General features: G+C 36.3%; 1 protein-coding gene across 1 annotated transcript; it reads left to right on the forward strand.

Annotated features, from left to right (window-relative positions):
• Window positions 1-4,942: 4,942 nt before the first annotated feature.
• Window positions 4,943-17,718, forward strand: LOC148959036 (uncharacterized). Its single transcript, XM_089111401.1, has 3 exons — window positions 4,943-6,939; window positions 11,761-13,073; window positions 16,085-17,718. The coding sequence occupies exons 1-3, from the start codon at window positions 6,120-6,122 to the stop codon at window positions 17,144-17,146; spliced, it is 3,195 nt and encodes a 1,064-aa protein (XP_088967527.1). The 5' UTR covers window positions 4,943-6,119; the 3' UTR covers window positions 17,147-17,718.
• Window positions 17,719-17,902: the final 184 nt, after the last annotated feature.

Here is a 17,902-nt window from a genome sequence, read left to right on the forward strand (position 1 = left end):
TGACAGGAAGTGACGTAAAGTGGTTGTGTTAGCGAAAATTTAGATTGCTAACTAACAAGAAGTTATACGGCGGAGTTTTACTTGAGAGTCTATGAACATGCCTCACGGCAAATATTAAAGCTCGAGGGCGTCAGCTTTTGACGAAAGTGAAGGGGAATAGCTTTTGATGCTGATGGGCTATTTTTGCCTTGCAAGAACGAACCAATCTTTTTTCTGCGGATAATTCAGACGCGGAACCAGGCATAGCTGGCATGGCTCGAAGCTTTCATGACCGGGCAGAGGACGAAGATGGAATACAAAAATCCCAACAGCGTGATCGATGGCGAGGAATTATTACTTTGAGTCAATGGTGAGTGAAATAAGTTGTCATTGGGTTTTTTAGTGTTATAAATTCAGTATTCCCTGTACATCTCTGCTGTTTTTAGGCCACCATTCCCTGATCATAGCGACCTGGCCTATTGCGTTGTATGGGCGAATGAAGAATAAGTTATACAAATACTGTCTAGTTGTTATACTGTATAAGTTATACTGTCCAGAAATACAAATTCTGTTTGGCACCTTCAATTCTTAGAATTAGTAAATTTAATATTTTATTTTCATTAAATCTGGCAGAAAAGAGTATACCATATACATATAATATATATATGTAATGTTGTGATCCTGCCGATTCTAAAGTATGTAAGAGAAACTCAAATCAACCATTATATTAAGTCATACAATGTTTTTGTTCAATAGGTATCTCTGTGCAATGGCATACAGTCTTGGTGTCTGTCAGAGACAAACGTAGATACTTCAATTCCAGAACTTCTGAGAGATTCAAAACCTTGTTGATGCCAAAGCAACTCCATCTGTGCAGAGCTTCCGTTAACGCTGCTTGCCTGTGAAGAACAAGGAACACAAATTTCAATGTTTACATTTAACAACAAACATGATCCAAGATTAATTTTTTGAGGCTGACCAGGTCAAAGACCACCATTTCTGTTTTACAGAAACGACTGAGTCCGTGATTTAATTGAAAGTTTTTATATCATGCTTTGTTACTTGGTGACTTCTGTTTATTGTTAATCGATTCTCACTTGCATTTTGAATCTTTATCCCATAGAATATCATTTCCCTGCTTCTTAAATATTTCTTGAGTTGCCAACCCCCTGCTTTTTTAGTTTCCAAAACCTTTTTCGCTTTTGTATAAAATATTGAAGTAGTTTACATTTGTTTAAATGGTTTATTTTTATGTATTAAAAACGGTGATATGGACTCCACACAGAGAGACAAGGAGTCCCTTTTTTCCATAAAGCGAGTGCCCCCGGTGTTGTCGAGTCATTACCAATAACGTATCTCAGCTGTTACACAATAGAACGTTGCTAGGCAGTTATAAAAAAACAATAGGAAACTTATTACTCACCATGCTTTTTTCATTCTTGCTTCGTTCTTTGTCTTGTTTTGGTTTGCGGACTGAGGGTAGAGCATCACGTCGAAAAATGTTTTGGTATTTTCGGTGTAAAAAAGGTGATCTTGAAAAAGATGATGGCTCGATATCTTTACGCTGCACTTTTAATAAGTAATGCCAAGCGGCGAACTTCTGTTGGGGCAGGTTTTCCAGGATGGTAGTCAAGCACAACGGTATCTTCCTCAAGGGGGTATTCGTTCCATAAAGTCATGCACAACACTTTATTTCAATTTTTATCAATTTTATAATGAACCAAAAAATTTTTCTAAATTACTTTCCGACCTTTGATGGCATTGCTTGAGTAATCTAAATAAAACTTATTACAATTATGGAGGAAAAAAATCTTTAGGGCGACAACAGTAGTGCCCGCACATGGTGAAACCATACAGAAGCCTTGTTCTATTCAACGGATACACAACCACTTTACGTCACAGGGGTCACGTGACCACAGGTTCGACCGCGTTTTTCTTGTGACACATTTTAGCTCGAGTGGGTGTCGGAAAACCCCGTTTTTTGGGGAAAGTAAGTCGCAAATGAAAAAACTAAGTTCACCATCATTACCAGCGATGTTTCTTTGATGATTTAAGCGAATAAAAATTTTCGTGTCATATGCACTTTAAAACGTCAGAACATAAATCTGACGTTTGTTCTGATGTTCTAACGTTTTGAACCTTGAAGAGTGTCAAACAAAAAGCTTTATTTTACTCAAATGTTTGCTTTTTTCAAAACCATTTTCAAGTTTCGTACCACCAAAAGACTGTTTGATAATACTTTCATAAACTCTTTAGACACAGTAACAGATAGTGATGATTCGATAGATAAATTATCTGATCATTTTTTCCAATCTTCACTTTATTTGAGGTTGATAATAGAACTAAAATTAAAGAAAACTCGATGTTTAGAGATTAACTCAATTTTAATAAGGAAACATACATAAATTATTCCAAACAGATAATTTCTTTTTCTGTTGATGAAACATTAGACTCAAAATGCGAAAAATTTCACAACAACTTTCTTACCCTGTTAAACAAGCATGCTCCATTAAAAAAAATCGAAACGCTTTAGGAAACAGCAACGCAAATCTAATGGCATTCTAAAATCAATAGCTACAAAAACCTCACTCCAAAAAAAGTTTATCGAAAGAAAAGACCAGTTTTGGTTTCTACGTCATGAAAAATACAAAAAATACACTTAATCGTGTAATTTAACTAAGTAGACAAAATCATTACACTTCATACTTTAATAGCTTCAAAAATGACTCAAAGCTAATCTAGAAAGGAATTAAAAAAATTATGAATAAAAAATAATCGTAAGTCTCATCAAAGGATAAAACTGGATTTTGAGGGTAAGCTTTTTTCAGACGATAAATAAATAGCTAATAACTTTTTTACAAAAGTATAGCTCCTAACCTAGCTAGCTAGGACTGACTATAAGGCTTTATTAAAAAATGAAATCTCAGAAATTTCTTTTCACCTGTTTAGCCTGGTAAAGTTAAATTATGCTACTCAAAGAGTTTAAATCACAAGTTCCATATGACATTCCAGTTACAATGGTGAAATACATAAGTGATTCTTTATCAAGTGTTCTATCTGACTTAATAAACGAGTCTTTAAGTAAAAGGCAATATCATTCTCTACTTTAAGATATTAGGTTATTCTAATTTACAAAGCAAACTCAAAATTAGACGTTTCTAATTATCGTCCAATATCCCTGTTAACCATTTTTAAAAAAGATTTTTGAATATTTCATGCATACCCGACTTGTCCAATTCTTAGAAAAACATGAAATATTATATTTCCATCAGTTTGGCTTCCAAAAAAATAAATCTACAACCCAAGCAATACTTAACCTATGTAACCATCAAACTAATGCCATTGAAAAGAAATAAATTTCTTTTTGTATGTTTTTAGATCTTGCTAAAGTGTTTGACACAGTTGACCATGAAATATTAATATCAAAGCTTTCTCATCATGGAATTAGAGGTACTGCTTAAAGATTGGTTTAAGTCTAATCTCTTTGATCGAACACAAAACTTCTACCTTTATTGGGTCCTATCTAAGTCACCTCGTATAACCCATGTAGTTCCGCAAGAAAGCGTCTTAGGTCCCCTATTTTTTCTATTATTTATAAATGAAATGCCAACTTCCTCAGAAATTCTGAAGTTTCATCTTTTCGCTAATGATACTAGAATTTGTTCTCTCATAAAAACTGGCATAGCTTAAAAACTATTGAAAATACTGAATTTAAGAGCACCTCAGAATGGCTTTCTGCTAATCAATTAACAATCTTTTGGTGGTACAAAACTTAAAAATGGCTTTGAAAAAAGCAAACATTTAGTAAACTAAAGCTTTTCGTCTGACACTCTGACACATGAATAATGCGACATCTTGATTTTCTTTCAATATTCGTTGAATGAGAAAATGTCACCTGTTGATAGAAGTGGTTTGAATCTTCTGTATGCTACAGTCATAGAACATTCTATTTGCTATTCAAATCATTCTATTTTGCTGCAAAAGTTGAAGCATTTTAGGCTTCAGAAGTAACAAAACATCATTAATTGCAGACATTTTATGGTTACTGTTGCCTAGATAAAATTCAATAGCCGTTCAAAATTTATGATTAATCAACCAGTTGCTCAACCAAATGAATCTTACATATTCATGTAATTCAAAAGGATATCCATTGACTGTGGGTGGTTAATAAAGACTACATCAATATTCTGTTGATAAACTTATTCTTTTCAAGCGATGACCAAGTTCATGTGAGCTGGTTGTGGTTTTCTGCAAGAAAGAAAACGACATAGAGATCAGAATTTTAATATGTCATTTTAAAAACTTATTAAAAAAGAAATTGAATTGAATTAACATTTTATTATGTATAAATGGAAGCAATCAGTTATTTGAACCATTTTAAGAATCATTTTGAAAAAAAATCTGTTATGATTCAACAACATGGAAATCTGTTGACACGACCTGTGCAAATATTCCTGTTTCGAAACTCCTGTTGCAGATAAATTTTCATGGCCTATGTATAAAACACCATTGAAGATTGTAAATTTCAGCGATTTACTATTAGTATACTATCCTTTTTTGACTTGCTTATCAGGATTTTTCATGTTCTTATGCCACAAAAGTAACTTTTCACAAAAGGAGCATTAAGAGAATGACAATTCGTTTGGTTGCAGTGTCGTTTGATAACATGAAGTCATCTACGAGATTACTATCACAGGAATATTGCTAGGTGTAAGCTGAGTTCATTCAATAAAGCATAGAAACAGCTCGTTTCTATAGGACTTAATTTGATTCTCTGGGACTAATATTTCTTTGTAGCCTTTTCCTGAGATTATATTAAAAAAAACCTTATAAAGATGAATTTTTAATCAACTTTAAGAGAGAAAATGAGGCATCGACAAAGATAAATATGAAAATATACTTACTCTGAACTGGCGATCTTTAATTGATATCCCTTTGTCAAAAAAGCATATTCCCAGCAAACTCAAAACATTCGCATAGAATATCGTTTTTTATAAATATTTTTCAATCTCACAATTTACTTGATTACTTTAAACCATGACAATGATAGAAACTTATTCCGCCTGTGAACAAACCTCATCATCTACTGTATTTTTAATTATAAGTCAAACACAGCTCAAAGAAGGTTTTTAACTAGGTAAATGTTTTTCTTCTGAAAATAAGTACCAAGATTGTATTTGATAATTGCCATAATTACCGAAATAAGTTGCATACCTTATGATTCATATAATACTAGAATCAAACTATCAAAATGATTTTATAATTTTTTACAAAAGCAATTATACGGGCCTTACTTTTAGCTTTTTTTTGCCTAAGGACAGGGGAGACTGCCTATTTGCATTTCAGCACAATCAACATTCGGAATTTGAATAAATTTAGATTGCTCTTTGCGTAGCAGAATCAAAATATTCATTGTTAATTGTTTAGCAGAAGTGATCATAAAAAAAACCTAAAGGTATGACTGATGTCGACAGCAATTGATTGATATACAATATGAAATTGCCATTTGCTGCAGAAGCCAATGAACTTTGCACAGGTCATGTTTGCTATCTAGAATACGTCCAAAGTTTGTAAGAAATAAGAAATTGATGAAATTTATAAAGTTTTTTTGACAAAGCAAGGTCCTGCGAAAACATTATTCTTTAAAAGCGGATATGATTGTCTTAGATTTGCTTTCCTAATTTCAAGCCACATGTTTTTCTGTTGAGAACTGGTTGAGCAACTATAAATTATCAAACCTAAAATCACACCAAAATCTACTACATCTTGCAATGATGTGACTTTGTTATGGCTACAAAACCTTGTTGTTAACATTATGAAAGCTAAGGTTAATACGTCCTAGCATCAAATGAAAGAGTGCCTTCGTTTAAAAAAAAGGCTTGAATACAATGACACCTTATGAGTTTTTCATAAACATACAGAACAGGCACAGTTGACGTTGCTAGGGTATCAACATTGTATTGGTTTTAATGTATCGATTAAGGTCTATGTAATACAGTATGGGCTAAATAAACCACCTGTCTTTTATTTGCTTTACAAGCGAATAGAAACATTTAAAAGGGGTGCTTCAATATGTCATGACACAACTATAAAGCTGCAATGCACATTGTTCGTATCTTAATCAAAGAGTGACCGTGGATATGGAACGTTTTTTCTTATTCCTTGTGTTCTTTATTTTCGCACAAAAAAAGCTTGTTGTAGGCACAAACTTTGGAGTGTCAAAGACCTATTACATTCGCCATTTTGATGGAAAGTGCTTAGAGTACGATGAGGTCCGTCAGGTCCTGGTTTACGGTCGACTTTGCCGAGAAAAGTTCCAATGGCAGGGAGGAGCAAGACTCATCCATATACCAACAAAGAAATGCATCAATATCAATGCCACAAGCGATGGAAGCTTCTTGTCCTTGTCAAGCCAATGCAGTGGTACAAACAGTTTGTTTCAATACGATGAAAGCAATCGAGTGATTCGACATCTTCTCTCTAACAAATGTTTGCATCCAGAAAATAGAGATGCTGATCCTGCAAATAATACTGCAATTGTCCTGAAGTCAGGCTGCGATGGAAACACCAACAAATTCTACTTCAGAAAGAAAGCCTACTATATCATCCGGCACTTTGGTGGACTATGTTGGGTTTATAACTCTGCAGAGAACTTGATCAAACTGATGAATCCATTTGCATGCGATCGCTTTGAGTATATGAATAATTACCATTTGAGGCACGTTGAAACCGGCAAATGTGTTATTTTCTCAAGTTCATATATACGACTGACTGACGACTGTCAATCTCCAGAAACAATTTACAAACTCAACCAGTTCTCTCTACTTGAGCATGGACCAACTAATTGTATACATCCTTTGAATGGAGCTTTATATCCTGCCAATGGAAATTTGCTTATCCTACATAGCAATGGATGTACTGATGAAGACCGCGCGAGATTCTCCTTCTTTGACGATAAAGGTAAACCATTTGTTATATATCAAAATAGATAGATGTAAATTCATCATAGCTCTCTGGCTACATAGCTCTCTGGTGCTCTACCATTATCTTGGCTATATGTGCTCTATCATAATCTGTTAACACTCGTGCATTGTCTTGTGCACAACAACGTTGTTTCTGTACAATGGGCTTCTTTGATCTGTTGATATCATGTGAATGATGCACAATACAACCTTATAATGTAGCCATGTTGAATTCTTTTTGTTTGTGATTAAGCCTAATTAGTTTTCAGCATTATACGCCACTACTTTTACTATGCTTTACTGGGAGCTCTGAACTTCCAGCAAATTTGGTATTACTCCAATTAAGTAAACCAAGATAAATACTATTATAGTTCTTTCGTTTTATCTTGATTAAAGGTTGTATATTATTTGCCGATTATAAATTTAAGATCGCTTATTCGCAAAGACCTTCTTTATAAATAAACCTCAGTTTTAGGCTAGAAATTACCAAACCCATTCGAATGTGAACAGAACCATTTTATGTGGAAGGACATGCTTTGGGCCTGACTCAGGGATGTTATGCTAGGGAGCTTAGGGGGGTTAGACCCCCTTGTTAATGCCGAAAATTGGCGAATTTCTACTTTTGCTATTCTTTTTGCAAAATTTTGTACAGGAGCCCCTCTTGTTATTTTGGTAGCACTACACCACTAGGCTCAATGGTATTGTGGCTATCATTACTGAAAAAAATGGTTTCAACATGATTTATCTTGAGGCCTACCTGGCAACACGGCTACTGGTTGGGTCGGGTTTTGTAGAGTTCTGAAACTCGCCAAAGCAAAGATGCCATAGCTTGACCCTTTTCGATTCCAACACAGTCACCGCCATGAGTTTCTATTTTGTTCGAATAGTCTCTTATTCTTTTTTCTACCCATTTCTTCTCTCAAAGTTGAGAAAATTATTTTCTAGTTACTTGCCGTGACATCTTTTGCCATGTGGAGGAATAATCTATTCACTCTGTGCTCCAGAAAATGAACATCGTCAAAAGGAAGTGGTGAACCCCCCCCCCCCCCCTCCCAAAGTTTACGAGGGTGAAAGTTCTCTGATGGGAGCAAAGTTCACGGGAGTGGAGTACACATGCGTTTTATAATTGGCCAGAGAATGAATTTTGCATGATAAAATAGAGAAGAGTGGAATATATACTTAAAGCGCCACTCGAAACAACACGATTATCAATATGTGGTGAACTTCTTCAACTATCATTATCTTCTTTATCTTTCTTGAAGTATCTATGAATGTTTTCGCATTGTCAGGATAAATCTTGCTAGGATGCCCTCTTCTTGCAATGAATTCTTTCAAGCAAATCATAAAGTTGTCAGGTCTGTAAGAACAGTTATGTATATAGCTCTAATTAAACTGCATGCGCACAGTGCAAAATATGATTTTTCCTTCCGTCTTTACTTTAATTTTGTAAGTTTAGGGGCCTGCAAAATCCACCCCAACGATTTTGAACGGTCTTGATCCTTCAGTGCGGTCTTTCGGTAACATCCCTGCTTGGGGTTGATTGTAAACCTTAACCTGAAACCTGCTGTGCCAATTCCACTTGAGTCACCAAAAGCATGTAGATCGATGTTTCCATTTTTTCTTCATATTTTGATATACTTCTGAGGATCTCTACTTTCTCTGGTAGCGTTCTTGTCCTTTTGTTCAAATTTTCCGATAATTCTCTTGGTAGCTCCTCATGCCATGGCAGCTTTGCTTCACAAACATCTCCTTATATGATCTTACCCCCTGGAATTACTTGCGAGATTATTCCCAGAGGATCGTATATTGAGGCAAGACTTTTTAGCAGTCTCTTCTTAGATATAACTGTGATCTGTTCTTCCGGAAAGGTCAATCCAATTGTATCATCTACCTTGTTCCAAGATAGACCTAGAAGCTTTGTTTTCGTCTGTCTTCAACCGTAACTATTGTTTTGCAAAACTCTGCTTTGAATTCTCTGTATTATTACTTTCCAGTTCTGGTATTTTCGAATGTCATTTGTGTAATTTAAAGCCGGCTACATCGAAAATCTTGATTACTGTCGTTTCCAGTTTCTGCAGATAAAATTATGTCATTAAAGGGCCTCTCCAGCCAAATTTTGCACTAGAATTTTATTGGCCAATCTAAAGGAGTTGAACCTGCTGATCACGAATTCGTCATTTGTTTTTCGATATTTTTTACAGTTTGTGAGATATAAGCTCTTGCATTTCGATAATTGAATTGAATTAACCGACAAAAAGTTTTCGGTTTGGTGACACTGTGACGAAATTTTGATGTCAAAGTATATTTCGATAGTCTCGCCTCAAACCGAATCGAACGACAGCGATTCGCAAATTGAACACTGCAAGTGATGGTACTCTCCGTTCTGTTCCACCGGCTTTGAGTTTGAGCATTTCAGATATCAATTCTGAAGCCTTTAGTTGTTCATCGTTTCTGGAGAACAACTGAAGTGTCAATTTTGATTATTTATACGCGAGGGAAGAGCTGGAACAGGAAGCCGTAGTTTTGTGGGCCTACACATGTGATCAAAACAAAGTCGTGACACAGCATGGACACATTCCAACCCGCAAACTTAGAATGATTGTAAACATTTAATATTTTTCGATCCTAAAAAGCTCCTGCTGTAGATTTAGATGCCGTTATCAACGCGTGACCATGACTCCTTCACGATTCGGTGGAAGATATACGAAATTCACGACGAACGAGAGCCGCACATTGTGACGTCAGAATGTCACAAAACTGATTCGGCTTTTGTCGTTTTTTTCTCGGAAAGGTGCAACTTTAAAGCCTTATAACTTCTAAACTAATTGGAGTTTTGCAAAAAATGACTTTGCCATAATACACGCACCAATTGCTAACTTTTTAGTCAATAAAATTTTTTTTATTTTTTGGCTGGAGAGGCCCTTTAACATAGATGCTGTGTCTTCCTTCGTTCACTCCATAAGAAAACTCTTATTTTTATTTTTCAGATGTCCCTTAATTGTAGCCCCAAACAGGAATGGAGAATGATTTAGACCGAAAAGTATGCGCGCAAACCGGCATGTCCCTCTTTCCTCTCTTCTTTGTCAAACCGCAAAAGATCTCGGTCTTCCTCCTTTATTCTAATCGGTAGAAACGCCTGTTTTTCATGTCTCCTGCTAATGAGACTGGTTTCACTCTGTTCCATATAAGATTCTGCAGCAGCGGTCCAGTTTCTAAACATTCGTTTGATGAAGCTGCATAATTGTTGGCTTTTGCAGAGGCATCATACACCACCCTTGCTTTAATACTTTCTGCAGCTTCCTTCACTACAGGTTTGTAAGGCAAATAAAAAGAACTTTCCACTTGGTTCGTTCTCTCCTTTTTCAATGATCCCATGTGCCTCCTGGTCTCTGATTATCTGATTGTACTTTATAAACAGCTCTGGTTCCCTTTCTAATTTATGACCTAATTCATTCTTGCGATACTTCCTGTCTTGTTATTTTGCAGTTCTCGGCATTTTGCTTTCCTTGAGAGCGCAGGCTCATAGCACCCTTGTAGATCTTGTCTTAACTGTTCTTAGAACGCACTTGAACGCACCGTAAACTGAAAGATCCTCCTCTTGTTTGTTACGATCCTCAAGGACTAACAAATCCAGACTACAAAGATGCTCATAGTCTCCAAGAGTGCCTCTAGAGAAAAAAATCTGACTTTACCCTGTATCGACTCCTGGAGACATCAGTGTCTATCCTAATCTGGTTTGCTCTCCTACAAGATCTCCTGGTTTACCAATTTTTACCTTAGCATTTGTTTTGATCTTTGCAAACTCTGAGGCTCCCACGTTTAGGTGAACTGGAAGCTCTGGCTTTAGATCTATATCATCCATTCTCACTCCTTGCAAGTGTTGATACCTTCTAAGAACATCTTCGTATCTTGGATTCTTTATAGCTTAAAGCACCTCTCGACCTACTTACTTACGTCAATCTCCAATTTGAAATCATCCTTAATGCTGTTAACTTCCACATTGTAGATCTCTATGCGCTTGTGTGCTGTACTCAGCATCCTATCTATTTGCCTAGTTTGTTTCAACACTGGCTTTATACCCAACAGGTTCACCAATGTGGCTGAGATATACGAACTTTCGACACCTGTATCTAACAAGGCTCTGCATTTTACTCCGTTTACGTTGTCGACAACAATTGGATTTAACTCCTTTTCCCCCTGTGGCTAAAAGAGATTGTTCAGCCTTCCTGTCACATATTGATTTATGGTGTTTGCCATCACAGATTTGGCATCCACTTTTCATCCTACGTTCTATGATTTTGTGACTGGATCACATACAGTTGAAGCAAAGTCTAATTTTCCTTTTAGTTGTGCGAAAATAGGCTCAAAATTTCTTCCGTATTTTTGATGCTCCACATACCAACGTGAACGGGGCCATCCCCTTTCTCCAATTTCAACTCTTGCACGCTTATTTTAAATCCTGAAATTCGTTTATCCGTTTGTTGTAGATCTCGAGTTGTCGACTGACCCTAATTGTTGCAGTATTTCGTCTGTTTCTTTGCCGATAAAGTTTTGAAGACGGATTTTCCCCTCGAACTTCTTCTCCAGTTCTTCGATAAAGTTTTGAGAACGGCCCGACGCTGCTTCCTGTGATTATGGTGTGTAGCCTCAAAACCTGATTTGATGAGGGATGTGGCAACGTCTTCTGATGAGGGATCATTTTATCTTAATTAATGTTGATGTTTTTCTCTGAGTAAGAAATTAATTCCAAATAAAAGAGCCAGTTTGACATATTTTATCTAATTTCATATATACTAAACATAATTTAACTATTTTTCAGATTTACTTAAAGTCAAGATCATATCTGAATCCTGTAAGGACATCCCGTTAGATACTGATTGTGCTCATTGCAAAAGTCACGTGCTAGTCAATGGCCGTCAACACAGTCTAAACATGCGTGGGATAGATATCGTTCTCTTTGATTTCAGAAGTGGCCTATTTGAGCATAGGATGAATTACGATGTCGTCGGCAGCACAGTACATCAAGACAATTTAGCAACGTTTCTAAATAACCTTCCTTCAGGGAAGATCCTGTTCATGTCAGCAAAGGATGCAGTTAACATGAATAGTGGTCTAGCTCTTGCGCTACAAAAGATTGGTGTTTCTGCAACATTTGCAACTGCCCCTGTTCCAAATGTCAATATGTCTCTGGCATATGTTGGCTATACAGGACAGGTGAGAAAAGATTGGGAGAAATCTGTTAACAAGATTGGGGGGTCAGGAGCTTCAATTATTGAAGTCAGCATCAAGACTTTTCATGTACGGGATGGAATTGCTGATTGTTCAAATGAACTTGGAGTGCGAACCAGAAAAATACCGGATTCTAGGTTTTATGCAAGGACAAGTTGGAGTAATGACATCGACCACATGCCTCATATTGCTAGATTGCATTCTTCTAAACCGGGATGGTGTTCAGGTACTTATGTACCGGTGTCGGAATACTTACAGGTGGATTTCGGAACCAGAAAAATATTAAGTGCTGTTGCTATTCAAGGTAGTGGTTTAAACGGCAGAAATGGAATTTCTAAATTTAAAATAGAGTACAGTAATGACGGAATAAATTGGGAGTTTTACAATAGAGGTTTAAGCTCCGCTGTGGAATTGGACGGTCTACAAGGGGAACATACTGACCAATTTGAAACAAAGGTTAACTGGATTCAAAACATACAAATGAGGTTCATTAGAGTTGTTCCAACAGCAAAAGCTTCTGATTACTCGACCTGTTTGAGAATGGAGTTATTTGGATGTTCCATATCAAAGGGTTTTGTAAGTGTAGAACTTTCGCCATCGTCTAGCATGTTTGTGAATGACATATTCACAGGTAAAATATCTCTCTTCGGTACCATAACGAAAAACATGTCAGTTCATATTTCTACGGCCCCAGATTTCTCTAGCCTTGCGACAAGCAATGATCAGTTTCACTTTCGCAGGATAAATGCATCGACAACAGTTGATAATGGAACTGTCATAATGGACAATGGTGAGATAAACCTGCTGACCGACTGGACTAGAAAGATTGATAATGAAGCTCTGATTCAGTTTGGTTTAAAGGGAGATATTTACTATGCATTTGAAGTCGACTTTGTCGGAAAGGTAGGCTTTGTTAAATTTTTTAAAGAATGATTTTCTAGCAAAAGATGCTGCTACCTATGCAGTATATCGGTAATAGAACCGCCCAGTTAACTCTTCTCGTGGTTTTACATTCTTTCTTCAGATCATCTAGTTTTTCACAATTTTCTCTTTCTTTCAAAAAGGATAGAAGAAATCATTATAACTCTCCATATTTTATTCAGGCCTTCCATTTGCAGCTTTTTTATCATGTTCGTACATCTCAATCAAATTGTTGCGGAGCTGATAATATTTGTTAATATACCGTCAGCGTTTCTTGATTGAACTGAGCATGTTTTCTTTTTACAAAACGTCACTGAAGCAACCGCTCGATGATTGCAAAAGCATCGTCTTAGGAAATATGTACCAAACTTCATGCTGGTATCAAAAGATGTCATCAAATTTAAGAGAGGCTGGTTGCTTGCAAACATTAAGTTTCAACAGAGATGACTTTTTGGTTGTGGGTTAAATCAAATTGATGTATTATTTTACAATAGTTCACTCAGTTTTCAAGCTCTTTCCGACGCTATTATCAGATTTGAAAACTTCGATGATCAAACTTTTTGCTGACCGTGCATTTTTCACACGTCCTGAATGGTGACTTCCATCATGCTCCTAAGGGTTAAAATTATAAGTGGCCCTTACTTGTATGATAAACCTTTCAAAGTTCTTGTAGGTAGATTGGTAGATGGTAATGCAAATTGCCTATCTTTTATTCAAAAACAACAAATTACAATGGTTTGATTGGGAAAGAGCATGTGATCATATAGCTATATCAGTCAAAATTTGTACATTTTGAGGAATTTCATTTTACACGCCCAGAGTGTGGAAAAATGTAAAGCGACGATAATATCAAGTCATTTGACAGGCAACGTCATCTTTTCAGTTAGGAGTTTTGTAATCTGTCTACATCAAACAAAAGATCTCGACTTGTGTAAACAGAAAGCGTTTTTTTCTCTCTTGGACACTTCAACTAGGTGAGAGATTAGCGGTCGCTGATTGGTCAAAAACAAACAACAAATCAAATGTGTCTTTCTTCCTATCACATTACTTCCGATCAACAAATGGATAAGAATTTTTAGCTTACTTTCGACCATTATCTGTCGTTTATATTTTGAAGAGTGCCTGTCTTAACTCTCTTTATTTCCGCCAAAATGCGTTCTTGCTTCATCCTTTCTCCGAACCGTGCCGTTTCAAACTCCTTTTAGTGCTCAAAAAGCTTCTGTCTTATCAAAAATCCCTCTAGAATATGAAATTGATATGCAATCATATGTTGAGTTCAAGATGACCTCATCTTATATGCCAAAAAGCTTACCATTTAAAAAATAAAAATACACACATCTATTGAAATATTTAATTCTGTGTTTTATCTATATGAAGACCTAACAACTAGTGGCTCTCGCGATGTGGCCAGTAGGCGAAAGAAAGGAGAGTGACTTTCAAAGACTTTATTGTTTTCAGGCAATTTGTGACAGTCAAATGTTACTGCAGCAGCAATGACCTGAATTTGTAGCTGGTCAAAACCTTATAAAAATGAATCTGAGAAAGCTGTAGATTCCCCTCGTTAAAGTAAGACACCATCTTGTTCGTACCTCTCAAACATTGGCAAAAGGATAGATTAGATTTCGATAATCCACGCGCCATTAAGCCTGCTTTTCATATATCGTAACCCGTCGGCGATGATCCCCCGATGCACAGCATTCCTGATGGTCGGGGACCATCCCCGATGGTCGGGGCGATCCCCGATGCTATAAACAATATTGAAGCGCCAAAACTATAATTTTGATGAAAGTTTGGGAATATGGCTGCTGATAAAGGCCAATAGTCAACTTTTGATACTATCATCGATCTATGATAAACACATTGATAATTTCGGGAAATACTTGCAAATGAAAATTCATTACAACAAACTAAGAAACTTTCCCCTCGCACCCGTCAGAAAAATATTGCTCTAGAAGAAGCCATTGTTACGATGAAGCTAAAAAAATAGTGGCAAATCCGGGTATGAATTTTCTTGGGAAAATGCCTGTTTAGTGTATTATGTAATGATCATGACATAGCTTGAAGATTCACCCTGATTCACCTTGAAAAAATGACGAAACTCAAACTTAAGACTAGGAATCAAAGTAGGAATTATAGCCCCTTTGATGTTCTCTGTACTATCGAAAACATTCCAGTTTTTCCGCGAAACAGTTACCCTCCCTTCAGTTCAAATGAACATTTTATTAGAGAACATTCCTGATCCATTGTTCTCTTTACTATTGTTTGTCGGGAAGCGTCGGGAAAGTCAAATTATTTTGACTTTTGCGATGATTGGGGATAATCGCCGATGGTTCCCGATGACCCGGTTTTCATATGTCATAAACCATCGCAGACTGTCATAGACCATCAGGAAGCTGCATAGATCATCGCCGATGAATTACGATATATGAAAACCTGACTAATAGAAAACGGATATTTCTTATATCTACAACCCTTTTTCGTCACGGCTACTCTAAACGTCAGCGGTGTATTACTTATCGAAGGAGCTCTCTGCAAATCATGAAGTTCCCGGTTTCAAAACATATAAGATTTCCTTCTGCGTCGTTTCGCAATTACACTATTAATCGCTTATATATTTTTCGCTATTTCAATATAGCTGCTTTTTGATAAAGAAGGAAAGTTTATTCGAATTGGGGATTAAAAGAGCGCTTACTCGAAATAGTACGGTGAACTGTCGAGATAATTAAATCGATCATAAAGAAAAGTATTGAAGAAAAATGGGAACTTGCTCAGCAAGAGAGAAATAAAAGCAAACAGAAGATTTTGCCTTTAAAGAGAAAGATCAAAGAAAATTGATAAATAGCAACAAAAAAATTTTGCTCAGCGGCTGAAGATGATTCAGAAAAAACATTAATTAGCATCAGATATTTGTTCTATTTGATAACAAAATATCACTTCTTGAGCCGTCTTACAAATTTCTTTTATGAATTGTAACTCTATGCTTTGGTTTCAAGGTTGTAGACGCTGCACATCCAATGGGCAATACCTTTCTAACTATAACCACAGAAACTGAGGCTGGAATCCTGGCTTATTCAACAACGTATCAAATCAAAAGATCCAAGACAGATTCGAGCAATCTTCAGTTTAATTTAACAACGTTCAATTTGGATAATTTGGTTGAAAACAGCTATCTTTACCTAAACCTCTCAATTTCCCATTTGATTGGAAAAAGCAACTCAAATGCTTATGGTGTAACTCTCATGATTTATTTCAATACCAAATTTCTTCAGTTGAAATCACTGGCATTCGTCAACACAAGTCGCTTCAGTCTACCCCCGTCCAGAAACACAACCACGCCTGGGTTTATTTTGATTCAAACTGATACAATGTGGCTGCTAAACAGGCAGGAATTCTCGATAACACTCCAGGCAAAATACCCAAAGACTTTATCAAGAGGAGAAAACTGCAATGAAGATATCATCATTGATTTTGCGTATAAGAACAACTTGGCAAAATTCAATGGAACTGCGAACTCGACTTTAGAGAGGAATGTGCCATTCAAATGCAAAATTAACCAGAGTAGAGATATCAGGGTGAAGTCAGTGAGGTTGCCGTCTCCAGCATTCAGCATGATTTATGACGAAGTAAATCAGCAATTCTTTTTCTGTTATCAAAATAAAACACACACGACAAGAGACTCTGCCACTTGCTTTTTCACAGAGAAGCAGAATGAATTTTGGCGACAGCTGCCTTACATTTCCTCACTGATGGGTGTTGATGTTGAAAAGAAAACTGTCTATGGATTGAGCAGATTTGGAAAATCATATGCCATTTCTTATTACCCTTACCGCGTCTTTGATCAGGTAGAAGATTCCGAATGGACACAAGTAAAGGATCAACAGCAAATAAGAAAAGCTCTGAAAGCAGCCAGTGTTGATTTGTTACCAGAGTTGCCAGAAAGCTCTTGGATAATAGATGACTCCGGCCAGGCGATTTGGGCAGCAACAAAAAGAGGAATCTCCAAAAAAGTAGATGGAGTATGGAAACGGAAGGTTGCTTTTGATGAATTCAGATAACGTGCTTTTGAGATTGACATTACCAAAAATCATATCTACGTTGGTACTATTTGTTCTTGCACAGTGTTTATCTGTTCTAGCACATGTTTACATCATCTTAGTTTCTTGCATACTATAAACCCTCACGTCTAGAAGTTCTATATTTTAACACACAATTAGTTCACTTTTGTCACAATTTGCGTTCTTGATGTTCACTTTGAGAAACGAAGCATTTTGGACGTCAAACAATAACATTTTTGAAATGTTTTCTCTATTATAGCTTGCCATTTGCGATTAAAAACCCTTTCAGAATGGACATATGTTATTCATTTTTAAAAAATTGTCATATCAGGTTGGTGACTTAGTAGAAATGCTCATTCTATGGTCTAGGGGTTAAATCGTAGGAGGCTCATACTTAGGGAAGAGAGAACTTAAACAAAACCAAGCCTACCTGGCACAACTAATAACAGGCTCTTGCATAGAACCTCGACACCGTGACGAATATTTGTGGCTAGCTATATTTACCAGAATTGTTAGTATCCAATATTTGCTTTCACTAAGATTTTGAATTAGAGCATTTTGCATTTCGTCGATTCAGCGAATATTTTTGCTTTTCTTTCTGTCTGTCTGTCATTGCTATTCTTTCGGACCTCTTAATCGTTTTAACATTATCTATCATCTAACAGGGAAGCGTAATAATTCAATTTCAATTTCCTAAAATTTGTCTTTGAAACTCATGAAAATCAGTTCATCGAAACAGGCCAATCAGAAACGCGA

This window comes from Rhopilema esculentum, chromosome 11 (genome assembly GCF_057945365.1).
Source record: "Rhopilema esculentum isolate cy_ngs chromosome 11, ASM5794536v1, whole genome shotgun sequence".
NCBI lineage: Eukaryota > Metazoa > Cnidaria > Scyphozoa > Rhizostomeae > Rhizostomatidae > Rhopilema > Rhopilema esculentum.